This window comes from Magnolia sinica, chromosome 5, assembly GCF_029962835.1.
Source record: "Magnolia sinica isolate HGM2019 chromosome 5, MsV1, whole genome shotgun sequence".
NCBI lineage: Eukaryota > Viridiplantae > Streptophyta > Magnoliopsida > Magnoliales > Magnoliaceae > Magnolia > Magnolia sinica.
Window position 1 is genome coordinate 106,939,782 of NC_080577.1, and position 27,924 is coordinate 106,967,705.

The 27,924-nt window shown below is 42.6% G+C and overlaps 1 protein-coding gene across 4 annotated transcripts; it reads left to right on the forward strand.

Annotated features, from left to right (window-relative positions):
- The first annotated feature begins 75 nt into the window (after positions 1 to 75).
- Positions 76 to 27,874, forward strand: LOC131246602 (mediator-associated protein 2). Of its 4 annotated transcripts, XM_058246891.1 has the most exons (7): positions 79 to 232; positions 2,519 to 2,624; positions 2,827 to 2,911; positions 24,262 to 24,345; positions 26,565 to 26,660; positions 26,761 to 26,865; positions 27,145 to 27,874. In XM_058246891.1, exons 1-7 carry the CDS (start codon positions 213 to 215, stop codon positions 27,495 to 27,497), a joined length of 849 nt encoding a protein of 282 aa, XP_058102874.1. In that variant the 5' UTR covers positions 79 to 212; the 3' UTR covers positions 27,498 to 27,874. The 4 variants fall into 4 exon arrangements, with proteins under 4 accessions (XP_058102875.1, XP_058102874.1, XP_058102877.1 ...); XM_058246893.1 differs by lacking the exon at positions 26,761 to 26,865 and having other exon boundaries at positions 80 to 232; XM_058246892.1 differs by lacking the exons at positions 2,519 to 2,624; positions 2,827 to 2,911 and having other exon boundaries at positions 76 to 232.
- Positions 27,875 to 27,924: the final 50 nt, after the last annotated feature.

Sequence of the window (27,924 nt, forward strand, 5' to 3'; positions counted from 1 at the left end):
GAGTGGATTTATCACAGGCATCTCTGTGGGCCCCACACAGTTTACAACTTGAGTCGGAGAGAGTGTATATAAGGGACGCGGGTTGCTGCGATGGTGAGCTTTGCAAGCTCTCGCCTTTCCCGCTCTTGCCCGCTTTCCCCAGTGTTAGGGTTTCTGTCATTCGAGATTTTTGATTTCTCTTTTTTCTCTACTTCAGATCCAAAATCACTGCCATGGATGCTTCCAAACAGGGGTTCGTTTGTTATTTATTCTTATTCTTTTGATCTTTGCTCTGCAGATATCTGTCTTTCTTACGATTTTTTTTTTTTTTAATGGCGGGGACTTAAGCCACCATGAACGTGGCAAGCCCGTCCGGCAATTGATTCCGTTGAAATTGTTACCCCATTGCGGATGGATTATAGCCCTAAAATTTCCATTGGTTGGACGGCCTTAGCCATCTGATGTTTGCCGTTGAATTTGCACCAGTGGTCACTTTATTTCTATCCGCCGATTCGATAGTTTCCAACTGGATGGTTAGAACTGTCCAATTGGTGTGATTTTGAGGCTTTGTCCCATCTGCAATGATGCCTATGATATGGACGGACCGGATTGTGTATGGTATTTCTGTCGGCACCGATTTTTAAATGGTGGTGACTGTTACTGAAGTGTAGCTGATAGTGTTATTATGTAGAGGAATTATATGATCCTTGATGGGAGGTTATGCATATGGTACTCCGTTTTGCAGTTTGTAGAAGTGGGCCATGATCCAGTACATTGGTCCGTTGGGCCTCGCTATTGGTTGACCATGCCCTGAGATTTCCCAGATTGGAAATTTCTAGTCCTTGATCAGCTGAAATAACTTACATGCATTAAATCGTGGGCTCCACCTTAACATGCTAAAATTCAGAGCATAATGTGCATTTCCTGGATCAAGGATCCTATCATTTCTCTGGTAGTCCATGCATATCTTCATTCCTTTTTCTTTTCTTTTTTTGGTTCTTTTGAATTTTTGTTGGTTATCGATGACTCTCATTGTCCTCTTAATTAAAAAAGAATGTGAAATGCTAATGGGATAGCGCATCTTGAGTTGATAACAATTGCCAAGGGGTCCCACGTGTGCAAGATCCAGGGTGTTCATCTTCTGGGTCCCAATAACTGTGTCCTCTTGTGCAAATGTCAATTGGTTTGCCAATTAAATGGGCGACATGTATGTTGAATGAGAACTGCATACCGGTCTCCTTCAAGGCTTCAACTGTGCTTTTCTTGTGCATGTGTGGTCCACTTGATTAGGGCTTCAGCATTATATTGGGTCAGAGCACATCTGCAGTTGAGACATAGATCTGAAATACCTGTCTGACATCAGTATGTTTGGGGTGAGTCCTGGATGGATAAAGAAATTGGTTCATTTTGTTTATACACTGTCCCGCACTGTTAGTTTGGGCTGGATTTTTTTTTTTTTTTTTTTTTGTCCTTGAAGGATATGGAAAGCTCTCTACCCTTAACTTGAAATCGCATGTGTGACATGTGTGGGTGAGACTGGGCTATTTATTAGGCAAGTTCTCCCTCGTAGAGTCCATAGATCAAAACCATATTGAATGTATTGGCACCATCCTAGCTGTTGAATCAAATGATTTTTGCCTATTGAACGTGAACTGTTGCTTGTTTTAGTATGTTACTGCCCATTTGTAGGGCTATGGATTAGGTAGTCAGGATTTTCTGTTCATTGTAATTTTTTAGCAGGGGAGGCAATTGGTTGGGTTGGGTTGTGTTGGGTAGGGCCTCATTTACTAGAGAGGCCAAAAAATCTAGCCAGAACCTGATCCGTGACCCATTACCTTGTGGCCCTCCGCTACCCACTTAAAATTCATTAGTCCCAATACAAACCGAGCCCAACTCACTTAAGTGTAATCAGGTCGGGCTCAACCAACCAAACCCGACCTTGCACAACCTCACACGAGTTTAAGAATCGAATATGGGGTTGAGGGTATATGAAATTATGAATCGCTCAACTAGTGGAGACATGAAAACATGCATATGTGATACATCATGTGTATATATCTTTGCTCATCATCTCTCTCTCTCTCTCTCTCTCTCTCTCTCTCTCTCATACACACACACACAGATTTTGTGCCAGTTTGGTTTGGGTCATCTGGCCCAGCCCATTGATAAGTTATATGGGCAGATCTGGTTGGGTAGGGTTCCACCTGAGCCAGACCCATTTAATTAAACAGGTCACATTTCTACCCCGAGCCTGACCCGCCATACCCATTTAGCTTTGCCCAAACCTGCCTTAGAAGTGGGAGGTAGTTGACCCATAGGCCGACCCAGCTCATTGGCACCCTACCCCTAGCGATTACCTTGACCTGATGAAATGTCCAAATCTTGTCCACATGTGCTGGCCATCTATATGATTTTGGGTTAAGGACAGTTTCCTATGGCCATAGGGAAACTCCATATTTGTTATTGCTAATACAGAAGGAAAAAGAAAAGGTAACTGATTTGCCCACTGATTGATTATGTCATATTCCTTTCTTTATAGGTATGAACCTCCACCAGAATTCCTGGAGGTTCAGAAGGACCCACTTGTTGGAATCTCTCTGACGGATTCGACGGAGCTTTGGCTGATTCAGTGGCCTCTCAATCAAGTAGAATTTCCATTTATCATACTTCTCTCTCTCTCTCTCTGTGGTGAAAATTGTTGCAACCTGTCCTTTTTTTGTCCTGAATGCATTATACCTCTGTTCACTTTTTGTCCTTTAAGTGTTAGCCATTGATGAACTGTCTGGACTGTCTTGGTTGTCTGGGTTTAGAATCATGCTTATAAGATTCTTTTTGTGGGGACTTCAGTTACAATCTGATGACTTTGAGGGGAAAGAGCTGTCACTCAAACTGCATGGAGATGGACAGTTGGCAAGCTTTGAGAGTTCATCTGGTAAGATTTGAGGTGTACTTTTCAAGTGTTTTGATGGCCATGATGCAGATAGGTTAAGAGCTCTTAGGTGGTATGTAATCACATGGAAGTGAATCCACAGGCTAATTCTTTAGCCATCCTATATCATTCCTGTTGCAGTAAATGCCCTAGTTCGTATTTTTAAAAAAAGGAACAATGGGGAAAGGACAGATTTCATCTGACCTTTTCTCAGTTGTGCTTAAATCACCTTCAATAGTTTTATTTATTTTACACTTTCTTTTATCATTCCTTGTGTTTTTTTATGTTGTTTTAAATTGATGAAGTGTGAACTGAGGCATTAGCCTCAAGACGAAGAGCATCCTGACATGCCTCTGGAATTTAGTTCTAATATAAAGCTGGAAAGTTAAAGAAAAATAAAGAACACAAACCATTAGATTTTTAAAAAATGGAGAAAATGTGAAAAAAATTTCTTTGTTTGATTTTCTCTAAATGCTTTGGGTGATGATCCCCTCATCACCCCTCTCTTGTTTCGTTTTCTATTGGCGATAAAGTTTTAGTTACCTCTCAAGAAAAGAATGTGAAAGCATCAGGGAAACCTTTTCATAGCAATATCATGAACATCATCATCCTCTTCTTCTTAGCCTTTCTCTTAGCAATTTGAGGTTGACTTTTAAATGGTAGATTGGGCAAAATTTACAATCTGTTGCCCACCAGATATGATGCAGGACAATTAACCAGTTGCTTTAAAAGCTCGAACTGTTAGAGCATGGTGAATCAATCCCTTTATCTCATAGCCCAGGCTCCACATCTCATGGGTTAGGACCTCAGTCGAATCCCTCACACGAGCCACCCACCCCAAGTGTGTCCCCACATCCCACAGGCTACCCCACTCAAGCCCGGCGTGAAATGCCCCTTCATTAATCACCCCCGGTGAGGAGTCTCAAACACGAGACCTTTCGCTCTAATACCACTTTGACGCAGGACAATTAACCACTCATTCTAAAAGCTTGAACTGTTAGAGCATGGAGAATCAATCCCTTTATCTCATAGTTCAGGCCCCACATCTCATGGGTTAGGACTTCGGCTGAACCCCTCTCGTAGGCCCCAAATCACATGGGTACCGCCTCACACAAGCCACCCACCCCGAACGTGTCCCCGCATCCCACAGGTTACCCCACTCGAGCCCGATGTGAAATGCCCATGCATTAATACCAATTTGATGCAGGACAATTAACCATTTGCTCTAAAAGCTCGAACTGATAGAGCATGGCGAATTAATCCCTTTATCTCGTAACCCAAGCCCCACATCTCATGGGTTAGGACCTCGGACGAACCCCCCTCGTGGGCCCCAAATCACATGGGTACCGCCTCACACGAGCCACCCGCCTTACACAGGTGGGGCCCGCCTCTCATGAGCTACCCACCCCGAGTGTGTCCCCGCATCCCACAGGCTACTCCACTCGAGCCCGATGTGAAAATGCCCCTGCATTAAGATAACAGACTTATAATTTAATCTGGTTATTGTAAAGATTTGCATCAACACCACTCACATGCCATCACAATCCCACATCGCAAGCAATGAAAGTAGGGTCATGGAGGGGCAGTTGATAGTCATACCACCAAGCATAAAGTCTTCATGCCCCATGATGGTCATGCTCAAATAGTCAACTGCACAAAATATTAGGAAACCTATCAATACATGATTACCGATGCCACAGACATGCCAACACAATGATGCTCCATGTTGCACCTTAGCACAACTATAGTGTGCTACCCACAAAGGGAAATTTGCAAACAATTATAAAGCATGTAGAGCTCGCTAAGCGAACAATTACCCCACTAAGGGATTTAGGTTTTACTTTTTCCATTCACCAAATTCGAAGAGCCTGGTATTTTTATTTATTGTCACTGCCTCCCATGTCAGGGTAATTCCTAGAATTGTGCAATTAATATTCTAGCACATGCACAAATATATATATATATATATATATAGAGAGAGAGAGAGAGAGAGAGAGAGAGAGAGAGAGAGAGAGAGAGAGAGAGAGAGAGAGAGAGAGAGAGAGATGCTCACCTTTGCACGTGTCATGGGCCCAAAATCCAAATGGTCCATGTGATGCAGCACCCCACGAAACCTCCAGGGCCCAACTTTCACCTTGATCCAAAACTTTGGTGGGCCATAGCAAAGAGAGGCAAATCAAGGGAGAAAGTTGTTTCCTTCTGCCATGGCCCACCAAAGTTTTGGATCAGGGTAAAAGTTGGGCCCTAGGGATTTCATGGGCTGTTGCATCACGTGGACCGTTCAGATTTTGGGTTCATATCAGGTGAGATGAGTTCTCAAAAAGTTCTCACGAATTCTCGTGAGAACTATTGTGCAGGTGAGTATTTCACTCTGTGTGTGTAGGGAAATGGTTCTATGCGGTCGACCTCATGGGAAGTTGAGCTGTGTGCGCCCACCGCGATGCGTGTCGAACATCTACCCCATCAATCAGATGCACGATTCCATGGTGGGCCTCGAGCTTAAAAATCAAGTCAATCCATTACTTGTGTGGGCCACACCACATACAAAAGTTGAGAGGGGTTACCCTCCCATTAAAACATTCATAATCATTTTTTGGACCCACCAAGATGTGGTTCACAAATCCAGCCCATCCATTATGTGTGTCCCACTTGTATGAGGGGTCAGACCATGTTTCAAACGCATCCAAGTTTTAGGTGGGCTCCACCAAGTGCTTTTATATGTTTTAGGCATGATTTCAAATTGTATGGTCCACCTGAGTTCCGTATATGGCTGATTTTTGGGATATCTCATAATTTAAAGGGGACCCATCAAATACACGGTGTTGATGTTCGACACACATCATGGTGGGGCCCACACAGCTTGACCTTGTGGGAAGTTCCCATGAGGTCGACCACATAGAACCATTTCCCATATATATATATATATATATATATATATATATATATATATATATATATACACACACACAACTACGTACGAACTTTTTTGAGAACCCATCATATGTGATGTGGTTCCAAAATCGGAACCGTTCATGTGAAGCAGCACCTTCTGAAACCCCCCAAGCCCAATTTTTACTTTGATCTAAAACTTTGATGGGCCATGCAAAATGAAAACAGTTTCCTCCCTTGATTTGCATTTCTCTTTGCTATGGCCCACGAGAATATTAGATCAGGGTGAAAATTTGTCACATTAGGTTTTATAGGATTCCGCATCACATGGACCGTTCAGATTAGACACCCATGGCACGTGTGCAAAGGTGTGCACGTGCGTAGGTGCGCAGGGGAGCATGACTCTATATATATATATATATATATTGAGAAGCATTAATACCTCCCCTTGAGTAAATTGAAATTGTTGGAACTCATCAATATACTTCAATATTTTACACAATGACATGCTTGTCGTAATTGTTGTCATTGTCATTGTCATTGTTGTTGCCATCACTACTGTTGATATGATCTAGATATTTGGAGTAAGCTTGGTTTGTCAATCATTCTTAGGCTTATTTGGCGAAACTTGGTTATCGAGTCAATGAGACCTCAACACCTAAAACGCAAAGAAATGGACAAGTGTACACCTACAAGAATATTAGAGTAGAGAGGGAGAGTACTTTATTGATATCGACTTCTTCTCTTAAGAAAGCTCGCACTTTCAAAAATATTAGAATGTTTTACTCATACCCCTCCCCCCTAAATGACCCCCCAACATCCTAGACGAATCTTTAATGAAATTCCTTCCCAGCTAAGAGACAAATCAACCATAATTTATTTCAAATCAATCTAATCTACGTAAGATGGTAAAAGCCTAATCATAATAAAATCAAATATAGAAAATTATCCCAAGTACATATCTAAATCAGTCCCTTATATACCCTTAAAAAAAAATAAAAAAAAATCAGCCCCTTGTATCTTCAATCCCATCTTTAAATCAGCCCCCATATTTTCGAAAAATGTAAATTGCAATCATTGATTTAGGTTGCCAAATCTATAAAGTAAACAGTTAAAAAATCAGCACATGTTGGCCCTACGGTGGGCTGTGGGCCTATGTTATTTTTGGGCCGTACAGTGTGCCTAGGTAGGCTGTGGTCCTGCGTCTTTATTCTAGGATATTGAACAAGTCTTCATATATGGTGGAACAAGACCTGCAAATTTAAATATGGACCTGTTGATACCAATCTGGATCTGAAATTTCGGGAGAATCCACCTAATGTAGTAGAAAAAGTAGAGAGCAGATTTGGATATCTCATAGATCTGATCTGAAAGTGCTTCTGAAAAACCTCAAACGAGATGCTGGAAAACAGAAAATAGAGGACAGTCAGACAATCTACCAGCCTTCAATGCTAGTGAGCACATTGTTGGAAACTCATTTTTCTTTCTTTTAGTCGTCATGAACTGAATTTTATGTAGGGTTACAGGCCCACACACGCACAGAGGGAGGGAGGGAGGGAGGGAGAGATGATCTCACTCACACTAGTGCGCAAGTTGCTATTTGTGCACCTAGATTTTCCGCGTTTGGATTATTTTAGTGGCTAAGATTATAAGTTACTTCCAAAGCAGAAAAAAGCAAGAGACTCGCGTGCGAGGCTGCCGGAGAGACTCTCTCCCGACTCTCACTCTCCCTTCACGGAAGTAGATTGCGTGGTGTGCCAACATCATCAAGTTATGTGGGGCCCACTATGATACATGTGTCATATCCACACCGCGTCACCGCCCATCCATTTGGAGAGATCATTTTAGGGCATGAGCCCAAAAATTATGCAGATCCAAATCTCAAGTGGACCACATGTCACGCCCTAGACTCTGTAACCGGACTTATGAGGAACTCGACAGTCGGTTCTGATCGCAACAGCCTCCGTAGTACCCCATTCTCGGCTCCTGAGGCAGGTTCCGATCATGGGATCCCACAAGGAGGAATTCTATAACCGAATAACCATTTCCAATACGAGCATAGCCAAGATCATAGCAAGTAACATCTCGAAAATAACAAAGGAACACATCGCAAAATCCACTATGAATTTGAACTATTATAAGTTATATAAGGTCCAAAAGGACATACATAAGATAATAGAAGAAGGAGAGAAAAGTGCAATACCGAGGTCCTCAAGTTCAACTCTAATCCAAGCTCTGCCGCTACGACGCCTGCCTAGGATCTCCTGCACGCATCAATCGTGCATAAGCTTATAGAAGCTTAGAAGGTGGTGAAGGTGTGTGATAATGATGGACAGAAGAATAGTAGGAGATACAAAGAAAAATTATCAATGACAATGTCGCTAGCCTTACCGAGGCTTATCATGAGTACAATGCAATGAGTACTGGATGCCATACCAAGGCGATGCATAAAGGGGCTTATACAGCCGATGCGAATGCGATGCAAGGTGATGTCAGTGCTCATATCCAATCCACATCAAGTACGTTTCTAATCATAAGGAAATCACTGGGGTCCAGTACACTGCTGGATGACTGCTGCTCTGCAGACCCGCACAGTCAAACGAGCGTAATAGACCACACTACCCACCTGTGGACAACCAATCACCAATAAGGCTTGACGGTAGCGGACCCATTTACGAGCTGGTCAGACTCAGCCTAGCAATGCCTTCTCACACCAAGCGGGTAAGGCCACACCCCTACCCAACTGACTATAGGACAATGGGAGTCGCGCCCTAACGGTATAAGGCCCTCGTGCGCTTATAGTTTCCACTCGGTCACGGCGTTGGGGCAGATCCTTGGTACCATGGAAGTTTTGAGAATTTCATCCATGGGCATCCTATGCACCCGATATGCTCAAGTAACATTTCCGGTGTTCGCACATACGACCATCCACGAATGTCTTGTGGAGGTAAGACCCTGATGAAGCAAGGGCGGTATCATCATGAAATGGGATGCCAATGCATGAGTCACACATACAGATCATGCACTAGCTTCAGGCACTCAATGTGCACAAGGGAAGAAACTTCATCCATCTATGACCACACAGTGTAATCCATACACGCAGATGATACATATGGGTTATAATGGTATAAGTGCGCTACTCGGTAATGATAACGTGGAACATATTCTTCCTTTCCAATGAGGGACAAGGTCTAGGTACATAGACAAGTACTCTAAGGAGAAGTCTAGACAAGTACTCTAAGGAGAAGTCCTCTAGTGGGGGCCTAATACTTTGGGGTAGCCTACAAGCTAAGAGAGTCATGAAAGCCCAAGGAAGAAACGGTCCTAATAAAGGTCCAAGGTGGACTTTCAACCACCTAAAAGGGGCCTTATGGGCCTACCTTAGGGCCACCAAGGAGGACATCCAACCTCAACTGGGTCCCAAAAGGTAGCCCACTACCTACACGCATGCAAAGCAAGGCCCAAGGCCTAAGAAATCCATGGCCTAGTGGGCTATACACAAGGCCCAACACTTAGGCAACACGGTGGGCCCTCAAGCAAGGTTTGGGCCCAACCATAAAGATCATGAGTCCACTCATTGTAGTGGGCCTAATGGGCAGCCCATTATTCCAACCATATGGGCAATTCTTATGTTTTAAACGAGTTGGGCCTCACTCCTTGGCCCAAGTATGGGGTTAATTTAATGGGCAACCAAGGGCCCAACTACTTGAGTATTTTGGCCCATAAAACCCATCACAATAGTGTATTAAATATAGGCCCAAAGGTTAGGGGCCTATCAAGAAAGTTCCAGACAATGGGCTTAGGAAACCCAACAAATAACTATAAATATTGGTCCAACAAAGCCCAATTGGAATGGGCCTTAAGTATGCAGTAATTAAGCCCAAAATCTAATTAAAATGGGGCAAGAAATGTGTAAATATATCCCCAAATTTCGTGGGCTATGCTGCCCTAAAACATTCATTTATGGGCAGCAACTTCGGGCCTATTATTGAAATTCCAGCCCACCCAATATCTGGACTTGCTGGAAATTCAATATTAATTAATTTATACATTTATTTTAGTCCCTGGTGACCCATACATGTCACAGAGGGCCCACCAGATGAAGGGAGTAAATAAAGCACATAATTCAGGTGGGCCATGCTGCTGGACTGGACGTCCAACAGCAGCCCAATGGGCCTGGGCGTCCCATGGTGGGTAGTCCAAGGGGCTTGAGTAATTGGCCCAAAAACTCATTCAATGGGCCCTAAATGGATGCTACTAAAGGAGGGAAAGATCACGCCCCATATGGACCCCACTTGGGTGAACGGTGGACATAAAATACATCAAGGTGGGCCCACAAGGTGGCCTGGACGGCCAGCCAAGGCTGGACGCCCTAGCCTGGTGGGCCACTCCAAGCTGCACCATGGGTGGTACAGGGGCCCGATGGCCCAGAAAACTTGCAGGGTTGTCCTTCCATGGGTGGGCCACACCTCCACAAAATTTCGCGATTTTTGGATGATTAGAAGTATTTTAATTTAATTTAGAATTACAGCCTATCCATAAATTCTGCTGGGTAAAATGTTGCTGTCCATACAATGTTTATCTAATAAGGTGGGCCCAAACTTCATCTAGGAGGGGAGGGATGTATGATTAGTATTTTTCTCATAAAATACAGCAAGGTGGGGTTCACAAAAGTGGCCCACCATTCAGAAAATCAAGCTGGAAATTGTGTTTTCCCCTCAATCTATAGGGCTGGACGGTCTAGCAAGGTGGATCCCCCCCCCCCCTTCCTCTCTGGGCCTCCTTTTGGGTGACTTTAAGGTATTACGCCCCACAAACTCAAGAAAAATAGTGGAAATCATAGTCCAAATCTATGTCAAACATTAACTATAATAGTCCATGCAACAGTCCAGATTTTTGGACAGCTATATATGGCTGGACATATCAGCCTATATTTATATATACACAGCAAATAAAAGGATGTGTGGCCTTCCTTAGTGGGCCCCACACATATCCAGATCAAGAACTTGGGATAGGGCACTCGCATGCATCAAAATATGGTGCCCAAAAATCATAAAATGGGTGCTAGGGGCGTCCCACCCTTGCTGGATTTTTGGGACGTCCCAGGCCCACCAAGTGGGCCACACACATCACCATCCATATACAAAGGAAAAGAGGAGAAGAAAGACGATCCGGCCATGGGGATAGGGCCCCGCCACTAATGGGCCCTCCTAAGAACAATCAAACACAGATCTACATTGATTTACACTTGCAATCATAAAACTATTGCATGCATGGTTTATATCTACAATAGATGGTTGGGATGTCATCCCAACATGGTCTTTAAGGTCCAGATGACCTTGAGATGAGTAGATTATGAAATACATCATGATGAGGTTTATGGAAAATGGCCCCATCATGGAACATGACATGCATGTAGGATGGGCCAAAGGGCCACATCCATGGAATCAAATGGGATCCCCACCATGGATTGTTGGTCTCGTATGATCCACACAAGAAGAAATAAGGAGATTAAAAGGTAGAAAATAAATCTGCAAGATAATAGTTACCTACGCGCAATCTAACTCCCAAACTTCTACACCACGAAGATCTTGGAGCAAGGAAGAGATTTTGATGGTTGAGATGTATTTTTAGTGGTGGGATTTGAGGGGTTTTAGGGCTTAGAGGGCTGGGGAAAGGGGGAAGAAAGAGACTTTGGGAGAGAAGGGTTGCTAGCTATGGAGGGAAAAATGAGGAGGGAGAGATAAAGAGAGATCATGATTGCTTTGTAAGAAATGCAATGATTGCCTAGGGAAAGAGATTACAATGTTTATAGGCTTAGGGAAGGCTTGTGTAGTGTGTTGAGGTGGGTGGTGTTTTTCATAAAATTTGTGGTGTGTAGTGTGCATAGGGACTTGTGCCAAGAGAGGTGGTCCACATGCATTCTACTAAAGTGGGCCACATGATTAAGGGTCATACAATGTAATGTTCATAACTTTTAACCCATATATCGGATGGACACATAAGACACGTCGTTGGAACCGCAATGACGATGCGAACAAGATAACATAGATCTCGGGTCGATCCGAGTCGGGTCTACGTGACCGGACTTAAGGATGACCGCAAACATAATCTGAGGGTCGCGGGTCGTCGGGATTTGATCGGTAAGACCGCGGGACCAAGAGAAATGAAATGCATACCTACACATGCACACACAGGAACTCGGGTCGGGTCTTACAAGATCAGGGGTTCTCTGGTGATCGGCCTTGACACGTTGGCATATGTCACACTCGACTACAAAACTAGCAATCTGGCGCTTCATCCCCTACCAAAAATACTACCTCCTCATATCACGATACATCTTGGGTTATTGTTAATCGTCTGACGAGTCGGCTCATTTCATTCCGGTACGTGGTTCTCGGTCTATGGACTGGCTTGCAAAGGTGTTCATCGAGGAGATAGTGAGACTGGACTTCATTCCAGTTTCGATCGTTTCAAACTGAGACTCTAGATTTATGTCTTAGTTTTGGAGGAGTTTCCAGTAGGCAATGAGGACCACTTTGCATCTCAGCACCACTTATCATCCGCAGACGGATGGGCAGACCAAAAGGGTCAACCAGATCCTTGAGGATATGCTCAGAGCTTGTGTGATTGACTTTGTGGGCAGTTGGGATGAGCTTTTGCGCCTCGCTGAGTTCGCATACAACAATAGCTATCAGGCGACTATCGGCATGGCTCCTTTTGAGGCACTCTATGACAGATCGTGCAGATCTCCTAGTTGTTGGACCGAGGTTGGAGAGCATCGTTTCTTAGGTCCCGAGCTTATGCAGTAGACGTCGGAGGCTATTGATATTATTGGGCGGAGGATGCGCACAGCTTAGAGCCAGCAGAGTTTTGCTGATCGTCAGCGTCGACCCCTCGAGTTTGCAGTTGGGGATATGGTATATCTCAAGGTCTCCCCTATGAAAGGCGTGATTCGCTTTGGTGTAAAGGGCAAACTTGCCCCGAGATTCATTGGACCTTTTGAGATTACTGAGCGTGTGGGCGCTGTGGCCAATAGGCTTGCCTTATCTCCTGAGTTGTCCACGATCCACAACGTGTTTCACGTTTCTATGTTACGGAAGTGTGGGTCATACACTATCCCTGTGATTGATTGACAGGCACTTGAGGTCCGTGAGGATGCTTCCTACATCGAGTAGCCGATTCGTATTCTTGATCGGAAGGAGCAAGTCCTCAGGACCAAAGTCATTTCCTTGGTGAAGGTACAATGGGGTTATCATTCGGAGGCTGAGCGTCTTGGGAGCACGAGGCCGAGATTAGAGAGCGTTATCTTCATTTGTTCGATGATTGATTGCTTACATAACTTGTATTGCCTTCTCTTGTGATTGATGATGTTTATGCATTTTTGTTGTTCCGATTTTAGCAATTTCGAGGACGAAATTTCTTTGTTGGTGGGGAGGATTGTAAGACCCGACCCAAGTTCCTGTGTGTGCATGTGTGTAGGTATGTATTTCATTTCTCTTGGTCCCGCGGTCCTACCAGTTAAATCCCGGCGACCCGCGGCCCTCGGATTGTATTTGCGGTCATCCTTAAGTCCGGTCACATAGACCCGACTCGGATTGACTTGAGACCTATGCCATCTTGTTCACATCGTCGTTGCGGTTCCAACGACGTGTCTTGTGCGTCCATCAGGGAATGCCAAAATGGTTGCGTATCGGCCGTTACGGCCGATACGTAACGGTAACGGTACACACCGTTACCCGATTCGGGTCCAAAACGGCCGATTCCCGTTTTTGTACCCGTATCGGCCGATACGGGCCCGATACGGGCGTAACGGTCACCCGTAACGGTCAGCGCCGTAACGGTCGAAAAACGGCCATTTTTTTTTGCATTTTAAGGTCCGTTTTTGATGTTTTTTCGAAATTTCTTGCTTCCAAACTCCTCCTCACTCCTTCTACTGCTAATTTCGACCAACCTTGGGTGAATATTTGAGGAAAAAACACATTATATTGGCGGATTTTGTTGAATCAAAGCTTGGTGGGCCATTTTTCATAAATTTGTCAAAAATAGGTATTTATACTTTTTTTAATATGTTTTGCTGTTTTAATTATCTCATATGATGTGTTAATCATAGTAGAACATGTTAATATGCATTTTACAGATTTGGGGTGCCATTTAATATTTTTTTAATTTTTTTTTTTTTTTACGCATGAATTTTGCCCCTTTTTTTTAAAATTCAAAAAATCAATTTTTAATGATTGTTTTGCTGTTTTAATCACTCCATATGATGTGTTAATCATAGTAGAACATGTTAATGTGCATTTTACAGATTTGGGGACCCATTTTATATTTTTTAAATATTTTTTTCTATTTACGCATGAATTTTGCCCCTTTTTTTTAAAATTCAAAAAATCAATTTTTAATGATTGTTTTGCTGTTTTAATCACTCCATATGATGTGTTAATCATAGTAGAACATGTTAATGTGCATTTTACAGATTTGGGGTCCCATTATATATTTTTTAAATATTTTTTTCTATTTACGCATGAATTTTGCCCCTTTTTTTTAAAATTCAAAAATCAATTTTTAATGATTTTTTTGCTGTTTTAATCACTCCATATGATGTGTTAATCATAGTAGAACATGTTAATGTGCATTTTACAGATTTGGGGTCCCATTTTATATTTTTTAAATATTTTTTCTATTTACGCATGAATTTTGCCCCTTTTTTTTAAAATTCGAAAAATCAATTTTTAATGATTGTTTTGCTGTTTTAATCACTCCATATGATGTGTTAATCATAGTAGAACATGTTAATGTGCATTTTACAGATTTGGGGTCCCATTTTATATTTTTTAAATATTTTTTTCTATTTACGCATGAATTTTGTCCCTTTTTTAAAAATTCGAAAAATCAATTTTTAATGGTTGTATTACTGTTTTAATCATGCCATATGATGTGTTAATCATAGTAGAATATGTTAATGTGCATTTTACAGATTTGGGGTGCCATTTTATAATTTTTTAATATTTTTTTCTATTTACGCATTAATTATGGCCCTTCTTTTTTAAATTTTAAAAATAATTTTTTAATGATTGTTTTACTATTTTAATCATGCCATGTGATATGTTAATCATAGTAGAACATGTTAATGTGTATTTTACAGATTTGGGGTGTCATTTTATAATTTTTTTCTATTTTCGAATTAGTGACTTTATGTTTTTATTTGCTTATATTGGACAGGTTTTGCCTTGGAGCTTCTTAGGGTTTAGTTAGAATATAAAACCATCTTTATTAACATAGGTCATACACTCATACTCAAATCTAATTATCTAGTGTCTACCTAAGCCTAAAGAAATGTCTGGATCTGGCCAACAACAAGTTAGTGATGATATTGGATGGCAACATTGTGAGAGGGTTGGTGGTACTAGGCACCAAATTAAGTGCAAGTATTGTGATAGACTAGTGACTTGGTGGAATTACCGTCTCAAACAACATTTGGCACATCGAAAGGGTCAAGTTGCGCCATGTAGTAGAGTACCGAAAGAGATAATGCTTTTAATGCAAGCTAGTCTGGATGAGTCGAAGGGTAAACGTGTTGTTATACAAAAGAAGAAAGATGATATTTTAGATGCAGCTCGACAGGAGGTGTTTGATCCTGAATATATGAGCATTCGTGATGAAGATATTATTGATTCTGACGAAGATTCAGATCGAGAACTTACTATAGCTAGGAGAGAGAGCTTGCGTCTAGTTCGTGAAGAGGAAGAACGTCGCCGCATGTTTGGCACGAGTGAGTCAATACGTGATACCGGGGGGGGGAGTGGGAGTGGGAGTGCGACTGGAAGTGCAACTGCTTCTGCAGGTGGGGGTGGGGGTGGGAGTGGGGGGGTAGGTTTGGTGGGGTACGACGTGTGTTTAGGAGCCAACAACAAACATCTTCACATGATGCCCCTATATATTTGGATGAAGAAGTAAATGAGCCTAGGAGACCCTCTATTGATCCAATTCTGTTTAGGAAAGAATCAACTAAATAAAAAAAGATAAAACAAATGTGGAGTAGAACTTCCGTTGAGACACTAGGGAGGGCAACAACAAAGTTATTTATACATGCCAACATACCTCTTAACGCGGCCAATTCTCTATATTGGCAGATGGTAATTGATGCAGCAGCAGAAGTAGGTGAATGAATTAAAGCTCCCACGGCTAGGGATATTAGGGGGAAATGGACAGTTGCAGAGTATGCAGATGTGAAAGCATACGTGGCTACCTTTAAACCTGTAGGGCAGGCCAGAGGATGCACGATCATGTATGATGGTTGGACTGGCCCAACCAGACGCAACATGATCAACTTCATGGTGTACTGCCACTTAGGAACTATATACCACAAGTTAATTGATACCTCAGACGTAACAAAAGATTCTAATTATATTATTGGACTAATGGATAAAGTTGTGGATGAGATTGGAGAGGAGAATGTAGTGCAGATTATGACAGATAATGAAGCATCATATAAGCTTACAAGACATAAGTTGATGAAAAAGAAACCATATCTTTTTTGGTCACCATGTGTTGCCCATTGTATTGATCTTATATTGGAAGATATTGGGACAAAGAAGAATGTTAAGGAAATGGTCGAAAGGGCAAGAGAAGTGACGATGTTTATTTACAACCATAATCAAATAGTTGCAATAATGAGAAAGTTTACGAAAGGACGAGAGTTGTTGAGGCATGCGGCGACTAGATTCGCAACAAACTTTATAGCATTAGAGAGTTTATTCCAGCATAGAGAAGAGTTGAGTGAGATGTTCGCTTCCCGAGAATGGCTCAACACAAAACATGGGAAGAAGACATCAGGAATACCGGTCGAAGTTGTGAACACCATACGGGACAACAAATATTGGAAGAAGGTCAAGGCGATCCTAAAGGTGATGGAGCCACTAATGAGGGTACTCCGTCTTGTTGAATCCGATGAAGCACCTACCATGGGCTTCATATATGATGCCATGGATAAGGTAAAGCTTGCAATTCAACGTGATTGTAGAAGTTGGCAGACTTATTGGAAGATGATCGACAAGAGATGGACAAACCAACTCCATCACGATCTTCATGCAGCAGGTTACTACCTAAATCCTAGGTATAGATATGCCCAATCATTTGTTGCGGATGATGAAGTTCGTGTCGGGCTAAAAATGTGATAAAGAGATTAGAGCCGACTTAGATCTGCAAATAAAGGCATTAAATGAATTAGATACATTTGGAAATCGCCTTGGTAGCTTTGGAGATGCTCTTGCACAACAGTATCTAGATTGCAACCGGCCGAATGGTGGATTAATTTCGGAGAGAGTACGAAGGCTCTCCAAAAATTGCAGTAGAAATTTTGAGCCAGACAACATCTTCATCTAGTTGCGAAAGGAATTGGAGTTGTTTTGCGCTCATTCATTCAAAGAATAGGAATAGATTGCATAGAACATTAGATAGACTTGTCTTCATGCACTACAATATAAAACTAAGAATGCGACGACATCATAGGAGCATTACATCTGCTGATGACTACTGTCCAATAAACTTGGATAATATTTATGATGTGGTTGTCCAACTTCTACCTTTGTTGGTTAAAAGGGAAAATCAAATTTTTTAGGATAGTTAAGAATTGGAAATTGTTGAGCCAGAAATTCTCAGTGCTCTACAAGAGAGTCGTGGTGATGTGTTGGACCCAGTAAGAGGGGCAGCGTTTATGCCACGTACAGATACGGCTCAAGATCAACAAAAGAGTACGAGCAGTGGTAGCGTGACCGTGTCGGATGAAGACGATGACCCCCCTGCCCCTGGTGCTGGCACTTCTGGTGTTGCTCAGTGCCCTATACAGCCGTCTACAGATCACGATGTCGATGAACAGCGACGAGGTGGTACACGAGGTCGGACTTATGAGTGTACCGAGTCACGATACAGCCAGCAGGAAGTGGGTACATCTAGTGGTGCACCGGGTCCGAGAGGTTCGAAACATCAGCAAGCTCATGGTCTTGATTATTATGATGGATATTCTTATGGTGAATTGAATTATGATGGTTATACTGATCCTGTTCCATCACATTCATGTTGGAGTAGCCCTCCTGATCAACATCCATATGATTATAGATATCCAGATCCAAATCCAAGTTACTCATCACAGCAGACGCACTCTCAATCTCAAGATTCTCAACAGCCTGAGTATGGGCACCAGTATGGCTATTCGACGGGCACTGGTGGATATCCTTACTCCGGGTCAGAGTCGTTGCCTAGTCAGGATCAGTCATCCTCTAGTTTCGTTGATCTAGTATTTCCTTCTGGCACTGGATATTATGGATATGTAGCACCTACACCTATTGGACAGCCTCAGCCTGATGGTGACAATGACGATGATGTGGAGGTCGAGCAACCACAAAAAAGCAGATTTTCATTTTGGTGGTGACTTGTGAGTATATATTTGTGTTAAGGTAAGTATTTGTAGCAGACAGCTCACAACAATATTATTGCAAGAAGCCATGCACACACTGGAACCGCCGAACTTGTATTTAAAATAGCTCCCCGACAACCAATCAAGTAATCCTTAATCAAGTTGCAGGGGAGTATATCAGACACTACTAATTATTTTTTTTAATATTCTTGACTTGAGGATGGATGACAGGTCAGACAGGAATTACACTATCACAGTCACGTGCATGGTGCACCACACTGCACAGGACCACAGGTATGTTCGAGAAATTCCTCAAAAATAATTGCAAACACCTGATGTAAGATATTTTCATTTTACATTCATTCTAATATATCTATCATTGATAGTAGATAGTTAGAAAATTAAATATATGATCAAATTCAGGTTATCTGGTTCATAAATTCATCAGACAGTCCGATACAACTTCTCACCAAAGAGTGGACCGTTACACCACCATAAACATGTTCCAATTTATAAATGAATGCATATTTGGAATGCTTAGAATATTCTGGATTTAATCCATATTTTTTCATATTTTTTTGGCAAAAAAAAAATTTTGCGCCGTTACGGGCCGTTACGCCCCCGTATCACCGTTACGCCCCCGTATCCGTATCGGTTTTGGAGGACACCGTTACGCCAACCGATACCGATACGGGATACCTTGGCGTCCATCCGATATATGGGTCAAAAGTTATGAACATTACATTGTATGGCCCACTTTAGTGGAATGCATGTGGACCACCTCTTGGCACAAGTCCCTATGCACACTACACACACCATACAAATTCAATGGAAAACACCACCCACCTCAACACACTACACAAGCCTACCCTAAGCTTATAAACATTGTAATCTCCTCCCCTAGGCAATCATTGCCTTTCTTACAAAGCAATCATGATCTCTCTCTCTCTTTTTATCTCTCCCTCCTCATTTTTCCCTCCATAGCTAGCAGCCCTTCTCTCCCAACATCCCTTTCTTCCCCTTTTCTCTAACCCTCTAAGCCCTAAAACCCCTCAAATCCCACCACTAAAAATACATCTAACCATCAAAATACGTTGGTGACTATTATCTTGCTGATTTATTTTCTACCTTTTAATCTTCTTATTTCTTCTTGTGTGGATCATATGGGACCACCAATCCATGGTGAGGATCCCATGGATGTGGCCCTTTGGCCTATCCTACATGCATGTCATGTTCCATGATGGGGCCATTCTCCATGGACCCCTTCATGATGTATTTCATAATTTACTCCATCTCAAGGTCATCTAGACCTTAAAGATCATGTTGGAATGACATCCCAACCATCTATTGTAGATATAGACCATGCATGTGATTACAAGTGTAAATCAATGTAGATCTATGTGTTTGATTGTTCTTGGGAGGGCCCATTAGTTGCGGGGCCCTATCCCCATGGTCAGATCGTCTTTCTTCTCCTCTTTTCCTTTGTATATGGATGATGATGTGTGTGGCCCACTTGGTGGGCCTGGGACGTCCCAAAAATCCAGCAAGGGTGGGACGCCCCTAGCACCCATTTTATGATTTTTGGGCATCATATTTTAATGCATGCAAGTGCCCTATCCTAAGTTCTTGACTTGGATGTGTGGGGCCCACTAAGGAAGGCCACACATCCTTTTATTTGTTGTATATATATAGATATAGGTTGATATGTTCAGCCATATATAGCTGTCCAAAAATCTGGACTGTTGCATGGACTGTTATAGTTAATGTTTGGCATGGATTTGGACTATGATTTCTACAATTTTTCTTAAGGTTGTGGGGTGTAATATGAAGGAGTGGACCCCACCTTGAAGTGTGATGGATCGCACCTCAGGTGGCCCATGCAATGGCACCCAAAAGGAGGGGGGTGGGCGATCCACCTTGCTGGACCGTCCAGCCCCTATAGATTGAGGGGAAAACACAATTTCTAGCTTGATTTTTTGAGTGGTGGGCCACTTTTGTGGACCCCACCTTGCTGTATTTTATGGGAAAAATACTAATCATACATCCCTCCCCTCCTAAATGAAGTTTGGGCTCACCTTATTAGATAAACATTGTATGGACAACAACATTTTACTCAACAGAATTTTTGGATAGGCTGTAATTCTAAATTAAAATACTTCTAATCATCCAAAAATCGCGAAATTTTGTGGAGGTGTGGCCCACCCATGGAAGGACCACCCTGCAAGTTTTCTAGGCCATTGGGCCTCTATACCACCCGTGGTGCGGCTTGGAGTGGCCCACCAGGCTGGGGCGTCCAGCCTTGGCTGGCCGTCCAGGCCACCTTGTGGGCCCACCTTGATGCATATTGTGTCCATCGTTCATCCAAGTGGGGTCCATAGGGGGCGTGATCTTTCCCCCCTTCAGTAGCATCCATTTGGGGCCCATTGAATGAGTTTTTGGGCCAATTACTCAGGCCCCTTGGAGTGCCCACTATGGGACGCCCAGGCCCATTGGGCTGCTGTTGGACGTCCAATCCAGCGACATGGCCCACCTGAATTATGTGTTTTATTTACTCCATCTGGTGGGCCCTCTGTGACATGTATGGGTCACCAGGCACTAAAATAAATGTATAAATTAATTAATATTGAATTTCCAGCAAGTCCAGATAGTGGGTGGGCTGGAATTTCAATAATAGGCCCAAAGTTGCTGCCCATAAATGAATGTTTTGGGGCAGCATGGCCCACCAAATTTGGGGATATATTTACACATATCTCGCCCTATTTTAATTAGATTTTGGGCTTAATTAGTGCATACTTAAGGCCCATTCCAATTGGGCTTTGTTAGACCAATATTTATAGTTATTTGTTGGGTTTCCTAGGCCTATTGTCTGGAACTTTCTTTATAGGCCCCTGACCTTTGGGCCTATATTTTATACACTATTGTGATGGGTTTTATGAGCCAAAATACTCAAGTAGTTGGGCCCTTAGTTGCCCATTAAATTAACCCCATACTTGGGCCAAGGAGTGAGGCCCAACTCGTTTAAAACATAAGAATTGCCCATATGGTTGGAATAATGAGCTGCCCATTAGGCCCACTACAATGAGTGGACTCATGATCTTTATGGTTGGGCCCAAACCTTGCTTGAGGGCCCACCATGTTGCCTAAGTATTGGGCCTTGTGTATAGCCCACTAGGCCATGGATTTCTTAGGCCTTGGGCCTTGCTTTGCATGCGTATAGGTAGTGGGCTACCTTCTACCTTTTGGGACCTAGTTGAGGTTGAATGTCCTCCTTGGTGGCCCTAAGGTAGGCCCATAAGGCCCCTTTTAGGTGGTTGAAAGTCCACCTTGGACTTTCATGACTCTCTTAGCTTGTGGGCTATCCCAAAGTATTGGGCCCCCACTAGAGGACTTCTCCTTAGAGTACATGTCTATGTACCTAGACCTTGTCCCTCCTTGGGAAGGAAGAATATGATCCACGTTATCATTACCGAGTAGCGCACTTATACCATTATGACCCATATGCATCATCTGCGTGTATGGATTACACTGTGTGTGGTCATATAGGGATGAAGTTTCTCCCCTTGTGCACATTGAGTGCTAGAAGCTAGTGCATGATCTGTATGTGTGACTCATGCATTGGCATCGCATTTCATAATGATACCGCCCTTGCTTCATGAGGGCCTTGCCTCCACAGGGACATTCGTGGATGGTCGTATGTGTGAACACCGGAAATGTTACTTGAGTATATCGGGTGCATAGGATGCCTATGGGTGAAATTTCCAAAACTTCCATGGTACCAAGGATCTACCCCAACGCTGTGATCGAGTGGAAACTATAAGCGCACGAGGGCCTTATACCGTTAGGGCGCAGCTCCCACTGTCGTGTAGTCGGTTGGGTAGTGGTGTGGCTTTACCCGCTTGGTGTGAGAAAGCATTGCTAGGCTGAGTCTGACCAGCTCGTAAATGGGTTCGCTGTCGTCGAGCCTTGTTGGTGATTGGTTGTCCACAGGTGGGTTATGTGGTCTATTATGCTCGTTTGACTGTGTGGGTCTGGAGAGCGGCAGTCATCCAACAGTGTATTGGACCCCGGTGATTTCCTTATGATTGGAAACGTACTTGATATGTGGATTGGATATGAGCACTGGCATCACCTTGCATCGCATTTGCATCGGCTATATAAGCCCCTTTATGCATCGCCTTGATATGGCGTCCTGTACTCATGATAAGCCTCGGTAAGGCTAGTGACATTGTCATTGATCATGTTTCCCTGTATCTCCTACTATTCTTCTGTGCACCATTATTACACACCTTCACCATCCTTTAAGCTTCTATAAGCTTATGCACGATTGATGCGTGCAGGAGATCCTAGGCAGGCGTCGTAGTGGCAGAGCTTGGATTAGAGTTGAGCTTGAGGACCTCGGTGTTGCAGACTTTTCTCTCATTCTTCTATTATCTTATGTCCTTTTGGACCTTATGTAACTTGTAATAGTTCAAATTCATAGTGGATTTTGCGATGTGTTCCTTTGTTATTTTCGAGATGTTACTTGTTGTGATCTTGGATATGCGTATTAGAAATGGTTATTCGGTTATATAAATCCTCATTGTGGGATCCCAGGATCAGAACCTGCCTCAGGAGCCGAGAATGGGGTACTACAGAGGTTGTTGCGATCAGAACCGGCTATCGGGTTCCTTGTGAGTCTGATTACCGAGTCTGGGGCGTGACACCACACCACTGAAAGCAGTGGAGAAAATGATGCCCACTGTTGAAAACTTCCTAGGGCCCACCATGATATTTATTTGCCATCCAACCTGTTCATAAATTGTCACAGACCTGGATTAAGGAAAGAAACAAATATCAAATTGATCCAAAACTTTTGTGGCCCTCGAGAAGTTTTCAATGGTAGGTGTTCAATCCCCGCTGCTTTATGTGGTGTGGTCCGCTTGAGATTTGGATCTGCCTCATTTTTCGGCTCATGCCCTAAACTGATCTCTCCATCCAGTGGAAATGAAGAATTAATTAAAATTGTTGACCAAGAAGTATCCTAAAATGACCATCTTTGATACCTCGTGTTGATAATTTAGGAGGGCAGAGAGATTGAGAAGGATGTTGCTCATTGAATTAGAACTGGGTGGCTGAAGTGCGAGATATGCTTTTCGAGTTCTATGTGATCACCACATACCACTGAAACTGAAGGGGAAATTTTATAGGATGAGCATAGCTGAAATGAGGATGTTGGAATGGATGAGTGGCAAGAGATAGAACTATGAAAGAATGCAGTTGATGGTACTTACAAGTATCACCAATAGGTATTAAGATGAGGTTAAGAAAACTTGGTTGATTTGGCCACGTGCAACAGTGGCAGAAAACTGCACCGCTTAGGAGTGGGTTCTACTTGAAGGCTCTTAAAGGGCAAAGGAAGGCCCAAAAGGACATTGGCGAAGGTAGCAAGAAAAAGACCTAATGGCCTTATGGTTTAGCCGAGGATATGTTCCTTGATAGAGTGGAATGACGAAACAAGATTCATGGAGCTGACCCCAATTCGTTGGGATAAGGTTTAGACGATGGTGACAGTGACACTGCAAATAATTAGTAAAAAGTAACCATTTCAGCATGAATTATGAAACATTAGATGGTTGTGAATAGAATGTAATACTCTGTAGAGACTCAATCATCCATCACATACAAGAAGGTTATATGTCTCTAATATGGTTTAAATAAACCCTTAAAACATGTTTTATTCAACCCCACCCATGCTTATGCTTTCTGGGCGGTAAGGGGAAAAAGGTAAATAAACTAAAATAAGCTTTTACTTCTCCCATTTCTGCTCCCTAAAAGTCAAATCAAAAGATGTGCACCTCTCAATAGAATGTGTGAAGTGTACAATGCATACACCTACATGCCCCAACACCTGAGGCATAAGCCTCAATTTCAAGAATTTAGGTGTATGCCTCACTGCATTTGAGTGAGCATCACGTGCCTTTTGAAATATTGGTTTTAGCTTTTATTCATGGTTTTTTGTTACTGAAGTATGTGATTTTTGAGCTTTGTTGATTCTCATTCATCATGGCAGGGAAATCATATGATGTGGTCAGCTTTGCAGCTCAGGAACCAGATGCAACTGTATTATTGCCCTCTGGTTCAGAATCAAAAGTCGGTATGTTTTGACTTATATCTTTTTCCTTTGACCATTTAAGCCTTTCATTTTGTTTCATTTTTTTCATAGTACTATATCATTTTGTTTTCCAATCAAATGAGTTATTTTTTGGAGAGAGTTTTCCAATCAAACATGTTGCATTATAATTGACTTTAAATTAATCATTACTATACATGTTCAAGCTTGCATGGGATGACAACTTGTCATGGTGATGGCTGACTGTTGTATTTAATGCAGGGTGTATATGGTTCATATATTTGTCCTTTCTTTTTTATTAAAGGTAACAAATTTTATTAACTGACCACCTTAGAAAGCAAAGCGGAAAAGAATTCAAAGCAAAACAAAGCAATTACAAACCGAAGAGAACAATAAGGACACGTGTCCAAATCCCTGAATCTGGAAGCCTACTCGATAACCCAAGAAACAATCTCTTCCAAACTACCAAGCCAACAGACCTGGATCTATTTTCAAAGCGGCAATTGTTCCTTTCATCCCATATAGCCCATAAAGCAGCCATAGCCATTAACCGTCAAGCCATTTTCCCATCTTTACCCACTCCGCCATCTTGCCACGTCGACAAAAAATTTGGCATCGAACCCAGCATCACCCAATGGATATTGAGATTCAAAATAAGGCATTCCCAAATTGTCTTCGCAAAAGGGCAAGGAATAAATGATCCACTGATTCAACATCCCTTAACATGACATGTATCGGGAAGCACAAAGGATCTTTTTGGCTTTTTCCTTTTCTTTTCTTTTCTTTTTTTTTTTTTTTTTTGAAAGGTAACAACAATTTTATCAGGAGCATGCAAAACGCCAAAGAACAAACAAAACAAAAGGAGAGAGAAAAGAAACCAGAAAGGAAAGCAACAATCCCTCAACTCATTTATACAAGAAGCCCACTCCACAACAAAACCCGTCACTCTACTCAAAACCATATCCATGCTATTGTTGACGTGGCCAAAACATCTCCCATTTCTTTCAACCCAAATGGCCCAAAAGACTCCTAGCAAACTTGGCCCCCACAAAGTGTTGATTTGCTTCCAAAGACCTGCCCAATTCCAAGCCAGAAGATCACCAGCAGATTTTGGCACTGTCCATAAAACATGGAGGCTCATAATGAAATCCGTCCAAATGTGATTTGCAAACTTATAATGTATAAAAAGATGATTCACCGACTCTGCATCTTTCATACACATAAGACAAACGTTCAAGATGACCGTAGAGCTCTTCCATACACAGTCAGCACCTCCTTACGACTAGCCAACCAAATGCTACAACTTTCGAGGTTGGAGGAAGGTGCTCACCTTGGATAATCTTTCCAAGGGGGGGTAGCCAAGGAGGCAGGACTGAGCAATTTGTAGGACCAGACTGAAAACCTCCCCAAACTACGAGTCCGCTGCATCTCACCCTGACTACTGATTACTCCCTAGGCATGACAAGCTTTAGGCCTTCCTCTAGAAGTCTAATGAAATTAAAAACTTCCTTGTCGCAAAGACCCCTTCGACAGGTAGGCACCTACACCACCTCCTCACCAATTATGGAAAAAGATCGTGCAACTGGAATATTCTTTTCCGGTCCTAAGTGGCTAAACTAAGAAATGCCTCCTTTAGTGCAGTCACCCAACCACAAATCTTCCCCGAAGTGGATACAACTTCCATCTCCCACAGAAAAGGACACTCCTTTGTCTTCATTTCATTACTTGCACATTCTACTTGGAATCTTAAGCTGTTATTTGTCTACCAGGAATACTAATTCTACAGGATGAATGACTGAGTTCCCATGGAAATGCTTTGTAAACATACACAAGATCTGGATTTTGGACTAGTCATCCACCTGGCACCACCATATACGTGCCAATTGGCGGAAAAATCGAGCCTATTGGATTGATACCAACTGCTCAATAGGAAGAGTGCCTAAAATGGGCGTTGATTCTCCTTTTTCTGCTTCAAATTGAGTGGGTAGAATTGTCATTCTGGCCTGATTTTTGGGCCATTGAATGTATGTGGTGGGGCCTGGGAGATGAATGGTTGAGATCTTGTATGCATTGGTCACATGTTCCTATGGGAAGTTGCATGCAATTAGCATTCCTCAAGTGGTTGCTACTTCAAGAGGAATTGGTTTTTGCTCTTGCGATTGAAAGGCATCTGTATCTATCCAAGAAGAATAAATTCTGTTTCCCTCACTGCTGCTTCTCATGCCATTTCTGCACTGCTGCAGTTGGAAAAATTTCACGCCGTGTTTGCTTGGTCCATTATCCAGAACCTGGTGAGTTGGAGAAACCCAGTCGCCCAAGCCTAAGCAAGCTTTCAGCAGGTAATGGCCCCATTTGATGGTTTTGTTGAGGAATGCTACTTGCAAGTGTTCCACACATGCAAGCATAACACACTTGTGTGGCATTGGTACCGTTCAGCAGGTGGACTCCATGGTGAATCCTTCTTGCCCCAGAAATCAGGCTGGTCCATGCTTCAGGAGGACAGCATGTTAGGGAAATCAGACACTTGTGAAAATATTACTGAGGGTTCGTATTCAGTAAACATGTGGCTTCCACCTGTTGGGTCAACACCAACATACCTGCCTTTTAGGCTTAAGGTACATTCACCATGAGCCTGACTTACGGCCCTGATCTCATGTCTTTGTTGTGGGCAAGGTGCTTGTTGGAGTTTTGCAGATGGAGACAATTGCAAGTGGCATGCTTCTTGTTGTTTGCTCTCCAAGAAGTAACTAATAAAGATCATTTTACAAATAGTTGTAATTTTAATATCTGTGCCAACTTAATTAATGCTGTTCCATGCTTCAGGGTCTTCAAGGAGGGGAATATCTGAGTTGTCAACTCTAGAGCGGAATGAGAGGCTGAGAAGCTCGGACATGACGACTGAGATTTCCCATGGCATCACGACTCCATCACGTAGTAGCAAGGAAAGAAGTTCTGTGAGTGGGACATCATCTTTAAAGGGACACTCTTCAAAGCATTCCAAGCGCAGACAGGTGGATAGCCCTTCACCTACTGAGGAACCTACAAGATCTGCAGATCAATCAACCCGAGATTCAGGATGGGAAGGTCGGAGTTCAATTTCTTCATTTGGAAACTCTGATCATTCTCATGAAGAGAAATCAAAGAAGAAAAAGAAGAAGATGAAGGTCGAGGAGTAGGTAACTTCATAGTTTCTATTATTTATATTGATGAAAGGTTGTGCTGCATGAGCATGTTGTGCACTGACTCTCAGTGTATTCATATCTCCCACCGTCCAATAATGGTGGGAGGGATCTTAATAGATGTTCCAAAAAGCATCGTTTTCAAACACCGGCTTGATTCCTGATTACTGGTTTTCTTGGTGGGAGATAATGTGCACACTGATACTTTGTGATCTCTGTCTGCATTGAAGTTGTGCTCATTTATATTTCATGTCAAAAGGAGAGGGCATTTTACATGAAGCCATGATTATTGAATATTGAAGCACAAATGCTGGCTAAGTTTTGTACAACTGACCATTGGCTATGTGACAGAATATGATAATTTTGTTCTTTTCTTCTTCTTTTTTATTTTATTTTTTACTTGGATTTTTGAAAGAGGCGTGCC

Excerpts from the sequence above, each read along its gene's own strand:
- LOC131246602 (XM_058246891.1), top strand. The coding sequence starts at position 213 with ATGGATGCTTCCAAACAGGG. Across the intron at positions 2,625-2,826 it reads TTCAGTGGCCTCTCAATCAA|TTACAATCTGATGACTTTGA; the intron begins GTAGAATTTCCA and ends TGGGGACTTCAG. Across the intron at positions 26,866-27,144 it reads TTGTGAAAATATTACTGAGG|GGTCTTCAAGGAGGGGAATA; the intron begins GTTCGTATTCAG and ends TCCATGCTTCAG.